The sequence below is a fragment of the Salmo trutta genome, chromosome 16 (assembly GCF_901001165.1).
Source record: "Salmo trutta chromosome 16, fSalTru1.1, whole genome shotgun sequence".
Classification (NCBI taxonomy): Eukaryota; Metazoa; Chordata; class Actinopteri; order Salmoniformes; family Salmonidae; genus Salmo; species Salmo trutta.
Window position 1 is genome coordinate 25,966,562 of NC_042972.1, and position 16,808 is coordinate 25,983,369.

Genomic DNA, 16,808 nt, shown 5'->3' on the forward strand with positions numbered 1-16,808 from the left:
TCATCTATTGCTGAGTATCTTGTGATTGTGAGCACATGCCCCCCTGGTGGCTGAAGACAGAACCAAGAAACAATTCGGTTTGGAATACCCAGAATGCAACAGGGATCCCCTAAGCAACATAATGCTTCCAGAAATCAATAATAAAGATGGACGTCTTTGTTTGGGTGCTGATAACTTTATATACATGGCCATTTTTTGAGTTCAGTGTAGCACAAAAAACGGACGATTTCAATTCTACTTTTGCACGCGCTAACGAATCGGTCATTGATTTGTTAGGTAAGCAGAATTTCACGGATTATGAGAATTCCACCGCTCTAGACGTTGAGATTGTTTCAACTGCATCGAATGTGGTTAGCACAAGAGATGGGACTGGTTTTAGTACACCGTCAACTACAGAGTCCACGCCACCGTCCATGTCTCCTCAAGTACCTCTGCCACTCTCCGGCTCCCTGCCTCCCCCTGTCACGGATGGTAAGGACGGTTGATTGTCTCTCAAAATGTAACGTCTCTGCACCCTACTTTCTGTACTATGCTGCCCCACCAAGCAAAAGAGCAGTAACTGCTCATAGAGTGAAACTGAGAAAAATGACTTCAAAGTTTTTTTTTATTGTCCAGCCAAATGAATTGTAGGCATATCATTTGAGATGTGGTTGTCTGTTGTCTGTTGTCTTACTATGAGGTTATTTTTTATTCATTTTGACCCTGACCTCTGACATGACATTTGTCCCTAGACGGCAGTTACTGCCTTCTTGCTTGGTACACCCACTGGAATACGTTTCCATGACGATTGTTTTTGACACAAACTTGTGTTAATATATTTATTTGTATGTGGCTGTCCTTGTCATATAGTTTGATACTTGTATCAACGAAGAACAATAAATAATACCAAGGTCAAGCGTAGACACAGCAGCACAAAGCTCAGTGAAACCAAGGTAAAAGGCACTAAGTAACTGACGTGTGTGATGACAGTTACTGACTTTTTCCTTGGTTTCACCTTAACTTTTTGCAGTTACTGCGAACATGACCCCCCCATTTTCTCCAATACACAACACAATGGAGGCAGGATATTTGTCCACAAGATAAAGCATGTATTTCATGTATGAAAAAAAGGGAATAACACATTTTGGACCAAATGCACAGTTACTGCTCTTTTGCTTGGTAGGGCAGTAGGGCCTACACTACTTTAGACAGAATAACCCTTATCAGAGATATTTCAAGGAAATGTATTTGTTCGAAAGTATTTGAACACGGCCATACATAAGGGTACATAGACATTTGAATATAACATTTTCAGGCAATCTACATGTGATGTGGTTTGTGTATAGTCCAATAAAGCCCTTAACATGGGTAAAAGGGTGGGTAGGCCTATACCCCGTTATGTTATAGCAAGCCTAACATAAGGTGGACTATCTATCTATCTATCTATCTATTATATTGATGTGGTCCCTTAGATGTAGGGTGTATCCCAAATGGCACCCTATTCCTTATACAGTCCACTACCCTATGGGCCCTGGTCAAAAGTAGTGCTCTATATTGGGAATAGGGTGCCATTTGGGATGCACACGGTTTTGGAAATCCCAGAACTGGGGCAACAGCACATTGGTTACATTGTGGTAGGCAACTCGTCTGTCTAGTGAGACTAACACACGCATAAGGATCAGGGAATTAGCCTAGGTGTAACCCATTAGGTGAGCTCTGTCTAGGTTGCTGTGTCACTTCAGTTAAATTAGCATTCTTTATCCTCAGTTTCCAGAATTTGCCCGTGCGATCAATTAAAGGACCAGTGTGACCCCAACTGTTGCTGTGACCCAGATTGCAGACAAGAATTAGCTCTCTTCACCGGCTGTACAGTGAAAACCGTCCGGCAAGTCACTAGTACTCCTCTTTTCTTTTCTGATGGCTTGGGGTTTGACATGATCAGTGTAATAATTAATCTATGTGTTCTTTCCAGTGGTGAGCCGAAGCTTTGCGGTCAGGACGTGGTCACCTACACTATTAGTGAAACTATAGACGGCTATGCTCAGGTGCAGAGGTCTGTCCAGCAGGAGGTTAACCTAGACGTCTTCTGCATACAGTCAACTAACTGTAAGTTTTTAATAGGCCTTGATATAATATAATCTAGGCTGTGGCTATGGATACAGAGCCTCGCCTCACCCCCACCCTCCCTTCTGGAAACTTTTTTTAGTTTTACATTTTTTTAAACTAAGGATCCGGATCACATTAGTTTTTCTAACGTAGCTGCTGCTCGCTCCCCCTCCCTCCCCCTCCCTTCATGTTTCTCTCTTTACTCACCCTCTTTTGAACCCTGGTGATGTCTGCCTCATAAAAACCCTATGGCGATTTGAACGACTTTCCAAAACATTTTATGAAGGCTACAACATTCTCTGTCTGTTGTAACGGATATTGCAGTTGCACAAGCAGGACGCAGTCCTTACATTTTCATGTGTTTTGTGTGATGATGAAGGCTAATCTTTATAGTTGCTGCCATATTGTAGTTCCTGAAAAAAGAACACAACTTGACTGCCTGTCTGCCTCCTGCGCAGCTTAGTCAATGTTTGCAATGATGATTAAAAAAACAACATTCGATTGCTAATTAGACTGGCTGTCTGTGTCTTTCTGCATTCCACCTCTAGGTAGCCAAGCTTTCTAGGCGGCAAGTACGTTGGCAGTGGAGTGGGCACTCGGCTATGTAAAAAAAAAAATATATATATATATAATAATAATAATATTATAATAATGCATATGCGCAGAATTTTATGTTTGGGAAAATTGGGATACTGAAACTCCATATCTGTAGCCACTCTGTACAATCCATGACGTGATTCTTATGCTCCCTCCTCTCTAGTTCGTTAACGTCTTTGGTTTACTAGCAGTTTATTACTGTTAGTTGATCATTATCTGACATAAGTAGGGACATACACACATGTAATAACAAAGAACACACCTGTAATCACTCGAAGAATGTGAATGTGGGATTCTTGAATTTCAAACATCGAAAAGCATAATTGATCTATGAGTCTATGATAAGGTGACAATTATCTATATACTGTACATCTGTGTTGAAGATGAGGCAGGACTGTCCCTCGCCACACCTGAGGTTCCTTCCGCAGGGAACTTTGATGGCCTCTACAAGCACTTTGTGCAGTTCTTGTTTGGTTCTGCCAATAATGGGGCCACAACGTCTACAGTGGAACCTCTAACTTCACCTGGATACCTGGTGAGACTCACTCAAACCCCACACTGTTGACAATGTCCATCAACAAGAATCAACAGTGTTTTTGTTGTGAGATTGTTTTCTGGTGATAGTACAAGATACTTAATAGTGCAATATCCTTGGGATCTACAATGAACAAAGTTTGACACTAGCTTCAGTTAGCGCCTTCACTCTCTTTCCAACTCTCCCCCCCCCCCCCCTTCAGTACGGAGATGTCATAGAAACGGAGGAAGAAAGCGGAGGAAGGGAATTCTTCCGGTTGCCGGCCCCCTCTGTTACGGCCCACTGCTCTGACCTGAACCCTGCAGGTACCAGAGACTGTTCAGCTCCATGTACATCCACACTGTCAGTATTGGCCCCCTCCCAATTAGGTCCCTAGTTTTTCAAAGATCTGAAGGGGCTGAAGCAGCACTGTGATGGCTCTACTTACAGTTGAAGTCGGAAGTTTACATACACTTAGGTTAGAGTCATTAAAACTTGTTTTTCAACCACTCCACAAATGTCTTGTTAACAAACTATAGTTTAAGACATCTATTTTGTGCATGACACAAGTAATTTTTCCAACAATTGTTTACAGACAGATTATTTAACTTATAATTCACTGTATCACAATTCCAGTGGGTCAGAAGTTTACATACACTGAGTTTACTGTGCCTTTTAACAGCTTGGAAAATTCCAGAAAATGATGACATGGCTTTAGAAGCTTCTTTAGAAGGCTAATTGACATCATTTGAGTCAATTGGAGGTGAACCTGTGGATCTTTTTCAAGGCCTACCTTCAAACTCAGTGCCTCTTTGCTTGACATCATGGGAAACTCAAAAGAAATCAGCCAAGACCTCAGAAAATAAATTGTAGACCTCCACAAGTCTGGTTCATCCTTGGAAGCAATTTCCAAATGCCTGAAGGTACCACGTTTATCTTTACAAACAATAGTACGCAAGTATAAAGACCATGGGACCACGCAGCCGTCAGACCGCTCAGGAAGGAGACGCATTCTGTCTGTTAGAGATGAACGTACTTTGGTGCAAAAAGTGCAAATCAATCCCAGAACAACAGCAAAGGACCTTGTGAAGATGCTGGAGGAAACAGGTACAAAAGTATCTATATCCATAGTAAAACGAGTCCTATATCGACATAACCTGAAAGGCCGCTCAGCAAGGAAGAAGCCACTGCTCCAAAACCGCCATAAAAAAGCCAGACTACAGTTTGCAACTGCACATGGGGACAAAGATTGTACTTTTTGGAGAAATGTCCTCTGGTTTGATGAAACAAAAATAGAACTGTTTGGCCATAATGACCATTGTTGTGTTTGGAGGAAAAAGGGGGAGGCTTGCAACCCGAAGAACACCATCCCAACTGTGAAGCACGGGGGTGGCAGCATCATGTTGTGGGGGTGCTTTGCTGCAGGAGGGACTGGTGCACTTCACAAAATAGATGGCATCATGAGGTGGGAAAATGATGTGGATATATTGAAGCAACAACTCAAGACATCAGTCAGGACGTTAAAGCTTGGTCACAAATGTGTCTTCCAAATGGACAATGACCCAAGCATACTTCCAAAGTTGTGGCAAAATGGCTTAAGGACAACAAAGTCAAGGTATTGGAGTGGCCATCACAAAGCCCTGACCTCAATCCTATAGAAAATTTGTTAGCAGAACTGAAAAAGCGTGTGCGAGCAAAGAGGCCTACAAACCTGACTCAGTTACACCAGCTCTGTCAGGAGGAATGGGCCAAAATTCACCCAACTTATTGTGGCAAGCTTGTGGAAGGCTACCCGAAACGTTTGACCCAAGTTAAGCAATTGAAAGGCAATGCTACCAAATATTAATTGAGTGTATGTAAACTTCTGACCCACAGGAAATGTGATGAAAGAAATACAAGCTGAAATAAATAATTCTTTCTACTATTATTCTGACATTTCACATTCTTAGAATAAAGTGGTGATCCTAACTGACCTAAGACAGAGCATTTTTACTAGGATTAAATGTCAGGAATTGTGAAAAGCTGATTTTAAATGTGTATGTAAGCTTCCGACTTCAACTGTATATACTGATACATTGAGCCATGGAGCTTTTCACATTGCTTTCACCTATTTAGTCCTTTTCGATCAGGGAAATATAAAAGTGCTAGGGACCAACATGGAACCAGACCAGGGCTGAGTGTTCTCAGTGTTTGTATGGAAGAGGAGGAGGATGTTTGAGGGGAAGGGACCAGAGGCCAAAATCGAAGTGGGTCACAATGTAACGACACCACTTAAGTTTTGTCCTCATCCTTCACTTTAGCCTAAACCTCTCTCATCAAATTGTATTTGTGACATGCATTTTCAGCATTCCTGAGGGAGCAGAGCAATAGATGCATGCGGAGCCTGGTCCTGAAGAGGGACTGTACCACCCTGCAGGCCCTGAACATGCACAGCTACACTGACCCCCGCCTCCTCTCTGTGAGTTGGTCTCACCTTGATGTTCAGCTTTATGTTTTGGAAAGTGCAAAATGTATTTCTCTTAAAGTCACTGTCCAAAGAACATCAAAATTGTAAAAGTTAATGTTCTGTCAACTCATACCCAAATAATGTTGTTGACTAGTCCTTTACTTGTAGTTGTGGCCAGCATAAATGAGAGAAAAACCACTCTGCAAAACCCAACCTCAAACTTGTATCTGAACAGACCAATTCCTTTTTTATTTCACAGAAGAAGAGTGAAGATGCTCGATTTGTGGCTGTGGAGGTGACCTCCATCGTTCTGCAATCTTTGGAGGGGACTCAGACCCAGCTGAATATCACTGGTGACTTGAGCCTGGACCCGCTACTGTTGGTCTCTGTGGCCCCTGACTCAGAAGTGTGCGTCAATGTGGTGCTCCAGGTGAAGTCTGAAGCCTCACAAAGCAAGCTACACAGGATGGCCGCTCGGCCTACTTGGGTAAAAAAAGAACATGCAAACGTGTGCAGCGAGGCAATTTGTAACCCCTCGCAAGTACGCAGGAATGCTATTTTGCATTGGTGAATGTGGCAGATACCCTGTCTCATGGCCAAGGGAGCTGGTAGGTGGGAATGAGGAGGACCCAAATTTGTGGTAAAATAGAACTTTGTTGCCGTTGCTTGATTGTAGGAAACATGGCATGATTTTAAGACTTGTCCTAATCATAAACATTCAGACTCATCACTAATGTCAAATTCTGACATTCTGTTTTCCTCTGCTGACAGGTTGGTTACACGGTCACGTACAGTGAGGCTGGAGACATTGTGAATGTGACCGCGTCCTTGGTCCTTGGAGAAATCGACCGTAACATGGTCCCAATGGAGCAGGAGTTTCAAATTGAATTCGTCCAGGTGCCATATTTATTGGGGGTTTTTTGCATTTTGCATAGTTCTATGCCATAGAATATTTTAGCATTTTGCATCAACCCAGAAAAGTGGTTTACTCTTAATGTAAATGAAAGCCAAAATCACTATCACTTCAGTCAGTAATACCTCTCTCCCCTTGATGTCTTCTGCTAGCAGAATGTTGACCAAGTGGCGCTCCCCTCCAGTGGGAATCCTGGTTATGTTGTGGGGCTCCCTCTACTGGCTGGATCCAAAACAGCAGAATATCCTTTTTTGGAGTAGGTATAATTTCTCTTAAATGGCACATTCTTCATTAGTTTTCACTTCATCAACTATCCATTTGTTGTGATCAAAGTGGCATGGGATCCCTTTGAAGAGCAGATGCTTCAGCTTTCTATGAGCTGTTGATTCACTAGTTCTTTGGTTTTCTTAAAATAACTTCCTATTTTGCTGTTTTTTAAGAGATATGAATATGCACCCTATTACTGACTCAATATTGAAGAACCCATATTAAAACGTGTATATGAAACCTATAAGTTATATCTGAGTATTTCTCAAACTTGACGAGAGGTCAGACATAATGTATTTGTGTCCTTAACTGTCCTGCTCACTGGAATAGTTCACAGTGCTGATTCGAGGGGAGCTTTTACCCTCCTCCATGGCTCCAAACTGTCAGACTGTCTCAGAGGGCCCCATCACCGCTCCCCTGTTCTGTTTGGGGTCGACATGGTGTCAGGCTGCACGTTGAGGTGAGAGAGGAAGACTGCTCTGTTCTACAGGACCTAAGGCCCAATCCCAAACAAATCCCTTGACACTTTTTCTTGACCCTTGTCCCTCACCCCCTAATGTTAATGTCTTTGGTTGTTTGTAAGTAACTAAGGCATAGGGGTGAAGGGTTGGTTAGGGAAATACTGTATTTCTCTTATCTCTCTCTAGGTTGGATGAGACTGCTAACTGCTCAGTGGTATCAGAAGTGGTTCTAGGAGTATTGAGGGGACAAAGCTTCCCCCGGTATGTGGCCTCTTTTGGGAATTCCCCACCTCAGCACCCAATGGACTGGGTGCCAATAAGGAACCAAACCAAACCTACGGTGAGAAGCTTTGGGCAAAGTATTTTCATTGCATGTTAGTGGAAGAAAATATTATTTGAATGTTGTGATGTAGATGTTCCTGTCATACCATATATTAAGGATACAGAGACAACCATTACATTACAACCATTAAAACATACTGTAACGATGACACAAAACAGTAGATGAAATTGATAAGGCATTTGGATTGAATCTTGAAAGTTTCCAGAGAAGGGATGGTTGATTGAAGGACTTCCACCACCAACAGACATAGTTGGTTATGAGAAGTGCTTTTTCCGGTTTCTCAACAACCACAATGGTGTAAACAACAATGACTCCATATTGATGGTTGGTAACAGCCCTTATATGTTTCTATTCTCTTGGACTAAGCAGGAAGCTCAGAGTTGCAGCATTCCCCTGTCTCTTCACTTGGAAGTGCAATGGACCCAATATGGATCCCTGGTGAACCCACAGGCTCAGATTGTCAGTGTCATTGAAGTGATTCACACCAACACCAGCAACCTGGTAAACCTTGAGTCATCTTAAACATTATGCGACTTGGGACAGTTTCCCAGATTAGGCCAACTGCTATACTAAAAAGTATGCTCAATGGAGAATCTCCATGAAAGTGCTTTTTAGTCCAGGACTAGGCTTAGTTTGTTTAACTGCTTTGGTACTATTTTCACAAGTATGTGGTACATTTTCACAACTCTTAGTACAAAACTCCAAACTGGTCACACTTGTAAAGCAGCCAGTCTTTCATTCAAAACCTGTCATTGTGCATTCATTTGGATTGTAAAAATCTCTCACCACACAACCATTGATTCAAAATATACACTACCGTTCAAAAGTTTGGGGTCACTTAGAAATGTCCTTGTTTTTGAAAGAAAAGCTATTTTTTTTTGTCCATTAAAATAACATAAAATTGATCAGAAATACAGTGTAGACATTGTTAATGTTGTACATTACTATTGTAGCTGGAAACGGCTGATTATTAATGGAATATCTACATATTCATAGATATATATATATATATATATATGCGTACAGAGGCCCATTAACAGCAAACATCACGCCTGTGTTCCAATGGCACGTTGTGTTAGCTAATCCAAGTTTATCATTTTAAAAGGCTAATTGATCATTAGAAAACTCTTTTGCAATTATGTTAGCACAGCTGAAAACTGTTGTTCTAATTAAAGAAGCAATAAAACTGGCCTTCTTTAGACTAGTTGAGTATCTGGAGCATCAGCATTTGTGGGTTCGATTACAGGCTCAAAATGTCCAGAAACAAAGAACTTTCTTCTGAAACTCGTCAGTCTATTCTTGTTCTGAGAAATGAAGGCTATTCCATGCGAGAAATTGCCAAGAAACTGAAGATCTCATACAACGTTTGTGAAATATGATAACATTGGTTCAATCACCAAAACACTACATAATGATATCTTTTCAATTTTGTCATTTTAACTACCAGTTAATCCAATAGCAAACAATACAAGATGCGTGTTTCAAGTCACCCTTAGAAGTGTTGAACGTGATATGCTACAGTACTGAAAATTACAGAAAATCTATCATTTCCATAATACCTATCCAATTTGCAATCAAAGGTGTGACCGATGAAGACATCCTCTACAATCATTCATGCCAAAAAACATAGGTGTAATGTCTGTAATCAAATTTAAGAAATTAATGAAACAATTAAATAAATGAAAATAAAACTATGTTTAGCACGCACTTATTTTCATCAAGCCTGTCTTGATCATTTGGTCATAAATTCTCATCCACATGACAGTGAATGTCATCATTGTTTATGCACCGCGGGAAAAACCTTTTGCCATGGCGAATCCAAACTTGAAATTGGTCTGCACTGATTTTGTCGCATGACTCATTCATGGCTAGAAGGAGGGTGGCACGCTTATGGGGATGCTGATCGTACACTTTCCACCATGCTGAAAAAAGTTCCTCAATAGGGTTGACAGCTACTTGCTGTTTATTATCTATGCATAGTCACTTTGCAAATTACCTCGACTATCCTGTGCCCCCGCACATTTAAAACATGTTTTACCTTTATTTAACTAGGCAACTCAGTTAAGAACAAATTCTTCTTTTCAATGACGGCCTAGGAACAGTGGGTTATAACTGCCTTGTTCAGGGGCAGAACAACAGATTTTTCCTTGTCAGCTCGGGGATTTGATCTTGCAACCTTTCGGTTACTAGTCCAACTCTCTAACCACTAGGCTACCTGCCGCCCATTGACTTGGTACCAGTACCACATGTATATAGCCTCGTTATTGTTATGTACATTTCTTGTCTTTTTGATTTATTTTTTACTTTTATTTTATTAAGTAAATATTCTATCAACTATTTCTTGAACTGCATTGTTGGTTAAGGGCTTGTAAGTAAGCATTTCACAGTAATGTCTACACTGATTTGATTTGAAAGGAGAGTATGGGGTCACGAATGGGCCCCGGAAACATGCCTGAACCACCTTTGCATGGTGGATCCTGACGTGGTCACACACAATGACATAGGTGACCCCTTCACCTTGACAGGCCTGCTCAAGTTCATTGAGGAGCACAATGAGGTGTGCAGGATTGTAGGATCCAAGTAATGGCCTACATCCTACCACACCATCTTCAGAGAAATCTGCACAAATGGTGATGTTTCCCCCACGTTGTCCAGGCACTGAGACGGTCGCCCGTTGGCCGATGAGGTTCCACCCACGGCGCCGTGTTTTGGCTAGGTTGAAGCCCGCTTCATCAACAAAGATATACTTGTGATGGTTCACAGCAGCATCAAGCACCATCACCCTCTAAAAATGTATTTTGGTTAGATCTTTTTATAGTATAGGTCCAATATGATATTGTGAAGTAGCATGTGCATCAAATCGTAAAAGCAATACAGTGCATTTGTAAAGTATTCAGACCCCTTGACCATTTCCACATTTTCTTAGATTGTTCAGATACTGTTCAAGATACTCAGGAGACTGTTCCTATGTATATTACTCAGGAGACTGTTCCTATATACACTACCTTTCAAAAGTTTGGGGTCACTTAGAAATGGCCTTGTTTTTAAAAGAAAATATTTTTTTTGTCCATTAAAATAACATCAAATTGATCAGAAATACAGTGAAGACATTGTTAATGTTGTAAATGAATATTGTAGCTGGAAACTGCAGATTTTTTTTAATGGAATATACATAGGCGTACAGAGGCCCATTATCAGCAACCATCACTCCTGTGTTTCAATGGTACATTGTGTTAGCCTTTAAAAATGATAAACTTGGATTAGCTAATTGATCATTAGAAAGCCCTTTTGCACAACTGAAAACCTTTGCTGATTAAAGAAGCAATACAACGGGCCTTCTTTAGACTAGTTGAGTATCTGGACCATCAGCATTTGTGGGTTCGATTACAGGCTCAAAATGGCCAGAAACAAAGGACTTTCTTCTGAAACTCGTCAGTCTATTCTTGTTCTGAGAAATGAAGGCTATTCCATGTGAGAAATTGCTAAGAAACTGAAGATCTCTTTACAACGCTGTGTACTACTTACTCCCTTCACAGAACAGCACAAACTGTCTCTAACCAGAATAGAAAGAGGAGTGGGAGGCCTCGGTGCACAACTGAGCAAGAGGACAAATACATTAGAGTGTCTAGCTTGAGAAACAGATGCCTCACAAGTCCTTAACTGGCAGCTTCATTAAATCGTACCCGCAAAACACCAGTCTCAATGTCAACAGTGAAGAGACGAGTCCGGCTGGCCTTCTAGGCAGAGTTGCAAAGAAAAAGCCATATCTCAGACTGGCCAATAAAAATAAAAGATTAAGATGGGGAAAAGAACACAGACACTGGACAGAGGAAGGTTGTTTGAGGTGTTCGGATCACAAAGAACGCAGAAAAAATGAAAATATGCTGGAGGAGTGCTTGACACCATCTGTCAAGCATGGTGGAGACAATGTGATGGTCTGGGGGTGCTTTGGTGGTGGTAAAGTGGGAGATTTGTACAGGGTTAAAGGGATCTTGAAAAAGGAACACTATCACTCCATTTTGAAACGCCATGCCATACCCTGTGGACTGCGCTTAATTGGAGCCAATTACCTCCTACAACAGGACAATGATGCAAAGCACAGCTCCAAACTATGGAATAACTATTTAGGGAAGAAACAGTCAGCTGTTATTCTGTCTATAATGGATGGAGTGGCCAGCACAGTCACCGGATCTCAACCCTATTGAGCTGTTGTGGGAGCAGCTTGACCGTATGGTACGTAAGAAGTGCCCATCAAGCCAATCCAACTTGTGGGAGGTGCTTCAAGAAGCATGGGGTGAAATCTCTTCAGATTACCTCAACAAATTGACAACTAGAATGCCAAAGGTCTGCAAGGCTGTAATTGCTGCAAATGGAGGATTATTTGACGAAAGCAAAATTTGAAGGACACAATTATTATTTCAATAAAAAAATCATTATTTATAACCTTGTCAACGTCTTGACTATATTTCCTATTCATTTTGCAACTAATTTCATGTATGTTTTCTTGGAAAACAAGGACATTTCAAAGTGACCCCAAACTTTTGAACGGTAGTGTATATTACTCAAATAAAATGATCTTGCAGCAGTGTAAAGTATAACAAGCATACACATTCAGAAAATATTGAGAAACGGATTTGATGCAACCAATGTAATATTGATTGAATAGTGCTCTTTATAGAAGTATTTGTCACAAAGTGCTTAACAAAAATGTAACTTTATCAGCTTGTATTTGTATAACAGCAACCAGAGCACCCATCGTGGCTACACTGATAAGTGTCTCACTTACTGACTGTAAGTCGCTCTGGAGAAGTGTCTGTTAAATGACCAAAATGTAAATTTAATACATGTAGTCCACTTACCAAGATCATTATATGCCCTGTAATGGAACAGCAGACTTTCCTTAGAAATTGTAGGCTACTGTTAGATTCTCTTGATTCAACAGTAACTTCATTTATGCATCTTAAACATATTGCGAAGTGATGGAATAATAGAGTTCCTCTTCCAGAACTCTGGTCAATGCCATGACACCTTTATTTAACACCCTACTTATGTTTTATTTCCATTTTTCTTTTCCTCAGGCGTTACTCTCTGGAGGCAGTCGTGTCATGTCTGTCACCAGCTCTGTGACCTTTGTACCTGTGTTTGCAGCCGCCCGGCCGGGCTTCAAGGCCTCGCCCACTATCGACGCCAAGCTGCCTTACGACTTCTTCTTCCCTTTTGTGTGAACGACTGATAGACGGAAGAGTGGGAAGGTGTTGCACACACAAACACACACAAGAAACCGCAACTATGTTTTAATATCCTCACCAGCATACCACTTAGAATGCATGGCCAATACATTGCTTCATTCTTAATGATATGCTAGTGTGGATATTGATGTTGCTTCTCTTTAGAGTCACCTGGTACTGACCAAAATGTAGAGCAAAAAAAACCTGATGTTCTCTGATGGCACTCAGCAACAACCTTTTATTTATTTGTACATACTGTAGTTTAGATCAAATGAGTATTAAAAAAAAAATCAATAAAGCAACATTTTAATAATACTTTCACAGTGATTCATACTTGTATTGTCTTTGCATAGCAAGCAACGGGTATTCAGAAAAACAGCAAGATGCAACAAATTCATTACAGGATCTTATGTACAAAATATAAGCTGTCAATTCATTGCTTAGCTGAATAAAGGCATAGCGCATATATATAAAAATATCAAATAAGACGAATGTATGCTCATTGCAAAGTGAGATACTGGCATATGACATCAATGAAGTCTGATCAGCTTTTATAATCTGCTTAAATATGCAGATAATGGTTGGAAGGTTGACCTAATCATGTGGAATCTATCTAGCCTGAGTGCCAGTCTTTGTGCTATATTACCAACTCCTTGTCATTCATTGTCATGCCAAATGTTTGTTTATTGATCAATTCCAATAAAACTTTAGAAGTAGATAATGAAAAATGGCATCTTTTTCCTCTTCCGGCATCAGTACTCAATGTCATGCTGTCGCAGGAGAGCCCGTAGTTTACTGTTCTCTTGTTCCTAAAGAGGTGGAGAGATTGAAGGGTGTGTTGAAAAAGGGTCTATTGACTGACTGTAAGACACACTGTATAAGAGTGTACTAAATTACCAAAATGTAAATGTCTTTAAACTTGTCTTGGGCGGGTAGGGGTTTGGGTTCCCGGGGGCTGGCCAACTCACCGTCTTGCCGCTGCGCTCTTGTAGCTCGCTAACTTGCTGGACCAGTTTATCATTGCTCTCCTTCAGCTTGTGAACTTTGTGATCGGCCCTTGCCTTCACAGACACCAGGATACCTGAGTAGTGTGAGAAAACATGACATGTTGGACACAACACCATTTTACAACATTGGTGACCTAGCTAGCTGTGACATAAAGGTTGTGTTCATTAGGGCATGCATTGGATAAAGCTTTAAAATGTGTGTTTATTGGACAGGTCCAGGGAGTCCCTCCCTGTTTCAGTCCATTTTCTTCCCTTTGATGCCTAATGAACATGAACAAAGTGAGACATTTCTCACCGTTGACTATCCTGGCCACCCTCCAGAGCCTGAGGAGGATCAGGAGGCCCATAGAGGCGTCAAAAGCATCTTCACTGGCTGTATACACAACATCCAGGATGAAGGACACAATCACTACCAGCCCGTCAAACACCTCAAACTTGTGATGGAAGAACTCCAGCTGGTAAGCAAAGAGCTTCCCAGCCAGCTCCACCATGAAGAAGGTGAGAAGAGCCAGACTCAGGTAGTGGAACACCTGGTGAAGAGGGAAAGGACAAGAGTTGTTGAAGGAAGTTTGGGGTCACAGATTTTTTTGGGCTGTGTAGTGTTGTCCCCAGGGCCGACTTTGGGAAACACTGCACTCTAGACTCACCATAGGGGCAATGTGTCCATGCTCCAAATCGATGATTGTTAGGTCGATCAGTAGCTCGACCAGAACAAAGATGGCATCCAGGATGACCAGGCACACCACAGCTATCTAAACCAGAGGCAAACATTCATCGGACAAGACCAACCTTCTGACAAGCATATGTGAGAATTTACTGTCTCATATTTGCGGCCTAGACTGAAACACACACATTCCCCATCCACAGTTGACATTTGATTTGAGCAAAGGTAACATTTACTAGCTGTGTTTGATTGACAGTATGAGCATTGCCTACTCCACTCATTCCATACCTGGAATTTGTTGGAGCTGTAGAGCATCTTCAGGGAGTCTCTGAGGGAGAGTTCCCCCTGGGGCATCTGTCCTGTGGCTGGTCCCAGCTCCTCACTAGCTTCATGTAGCTCCTCATCCTGCCACTGGGTTGTGTGGTCGTCACCCACCGTGGTGAAATGCCTCAGGTACTTGGACATAGTGATGCAGGGGGATGGGGTGGCCCACCAAAAAGAGACAGTTTTCCTGCAAGGGCATGTGGAAATTAAAGGTTAAAAGTTTAACTGAATGTAATTTAAAAACCTCTGATAGTCTTTGGAAGGAGGGCTTCTGTGCTGGAGGTGTCTCCCTGTTGCAACTTGTAATTAAACTGGATTGATTTTCATTGACCTTATCAATGACTGCTCTCCTTTTTGTTCACCTGGAAATTACTATTACAACATCGATGTACTATATTTGGTCCCGTGTGGCTCAGTTGGTAGAGCATGGTGTTTGCAACGCCAGGGTTGTGGGTTTGATTCCCACGGGGGACCAGTACGGGAAAAAATTATAATAATATTGTATGAAATGTATGCATTCACTACTGTAAGTCGCTCTGGATAAGAGCGTCTGCTAAATGACTAAAATGTAAATGTAAAATGTATTTAACATAATTCTCTCTCTACTAAGCTAACATATGGAATTGTTTAAGATGATCATGATCATTTTGAATTTTAAGACCCCTGTAGGTATAAAATAAATGGCAAAACAGACAGTCCAAAAATAAATCATAAGGTTTTGAAGTGTCTGAACTATATCTAGGAGAAATAAGAAAGCTCAGGAAATATTTTAGTTTTTTGGGCACATATTTAATCCCTTTTTTCTGTTGGCACAAAACTACCTCCCATAAAAAAATGTTTTTACTGGTACCGGATTACCTTCAGACGAGCCCTGTGACACTTGTGGGGTTCATAGAACAAAACGGAGATCACTTTCGTGTTCGTGGGATCCTCATCTTCCCATAGAGTGGTCATATTAGATGGCCAAACCTCATGGTTTGACAAACAGCTGTAGCTCAGCGATCTTCCGTTGCGGAAGGCGACATAGGATGCAGTGGATTGCCAATGAAAAAACAGATCTCTAGCTTCAACTGATGGATTTTGGTGGGAATTGTCTTTATTATGGTACTTAGATTGAGGCACAGGTGTGTCAATAGACTCTTAATTAAGGATGTTTATGCTAAAACTTTCAAATGTCACAAGTTTGTCTGAGGTACAATAACACAATAGAGCTATATTGTTTACTGTTTATCCAAAGCTTTCCACTCATTTCCTAACATGGACATTGTTAGTATGACCAATTTACTAGCATTAACATGGAGGTTCATATTTTCACCAGCTGTATTTCTGCAAACACACATTGAGTAGTCTCTGGAATAAATATTTTATAAACCATCATATTATCATATACACAAAGAATAGGCAACCTATTGTAACTTACCTGCCTTCTTAAAGTCTATGAACGACTGCTCAACAGTCAGGATGAATTGGCACTTATGTGTTTCCCAGCTGTGAATTGTACAATATTGGTATACTTCTCCTTTTAAACATTGCAAAACCATGCAAGATGTTAACAAACCAAACCCTCTTTCTCAAGATGCAAGTTAACTGTGTGGGCAGCCCATGTTAAATGTCCCCCAAAAATCTAGACCAATATAGTTTATCATTACAATAGATATTTGGTTTTATAAAAAAGAATAAACATCTTCTGCCTTGCAATTGCCAAGTGCCTGATATAATTGATTTTGTAGCCAATAAGCTTTAACTTTAGTGATCATGGTCAACAAATGGTTTTAACAATAACGTGTGTAAAATACACTGAACAAAAATATAAATGCAACATGTTAACTGTTGGTCCCATGTTTCATCAGCTGAAATAAAATATTTGTTTACATCCCTGTTAGTGAGCATTTCTCCTTTGCCAAGATAATCCATCCACCTGATAGGTGTGGCATATCAAGAAGCTGATTCAACAGCATG

The 16,808-nt window shown here is 41.0% G+C and overlaps 2 protein-coding genes across 4 annotated transcripts; one reads left to right on the plus strand and one right to left on the minus strand.

The window, feature by feature from the left end:
• Positions 1-84: 84 nt before the first annotated feature.
• LOC115150391 (tectonic-1) lies at positions 85-13,170 on the plus strand. Of its 2 annotated transcripts, none has more exons than XM_029693637.1 (13): positions 85-471; positions 1,747-1,864; positions 1,952-2,085; positions 3,066-3,217; positions 3,420-3,522; positions 5,542-5,654; positions 5,902-6,072; positions 6,414-6,539; positions 6,708-6,796; positions 7,145-7,282; positions 7,470-7,623; positions 7,996-8,127; positions 12,705-13,170. In XM_029693637.1, the coding sequence occupies exons 1-13, from the start codon at positions 147-149 to the stop codon at positions 12,849-12,851; spliced, it is 1,902 nt and encodes a 633-aa protein (XP_029549497.1). In that variant the 5' UTR covers positions 85-146; the 3' UTR covers positions 12,852-13,170. The 2 variants fall into 2 exon arrangements, with proteins under 2 accessions (XP_029549497.1, XP_029549498.1); XM_029693638.1 differs by having other exon boundaries at positions 86-471; positions 6,711-6,796.
• LOC115150392 (voltage-gated hydrogen channel 1-like) lies at positions 13,073-16,357 on the minus strand. Of its 2 annotated transcripts, none has more exons than XM_029693639.1 (6): positions 16,270-16,357; positions 14,814-15,036; positions 14,509-14,613; positions 14,157-14,391; positions 13,823-13,935; positions 13,073-13,663 (listed from the first exon to the last, which is right to left on the minus strand). In XM_029693639.1, the coding sequence occupies exons 2-6, from the start codon at positions 14,988-14,990 to the stop codon at positions 13,607-13,609; spliced, it is 687 nt and encodes a 228-aa protein (XP_029549499.1). In that variant the 5' UTR covers positions 14,991-15,036; positions 16,270-16,357; the 3' UTR covers positions 13,073-13,606. The 2 variants fall into 2 exon arrangements, with proteins under 2 accessions (XP_029549499.1, XP_029549500.1); XM_029693640.1 differs by having other exon boundaries at positions 16,274-16,340.
• Positions 16,358-16,808: the final 451 nt, after the last annotated feature.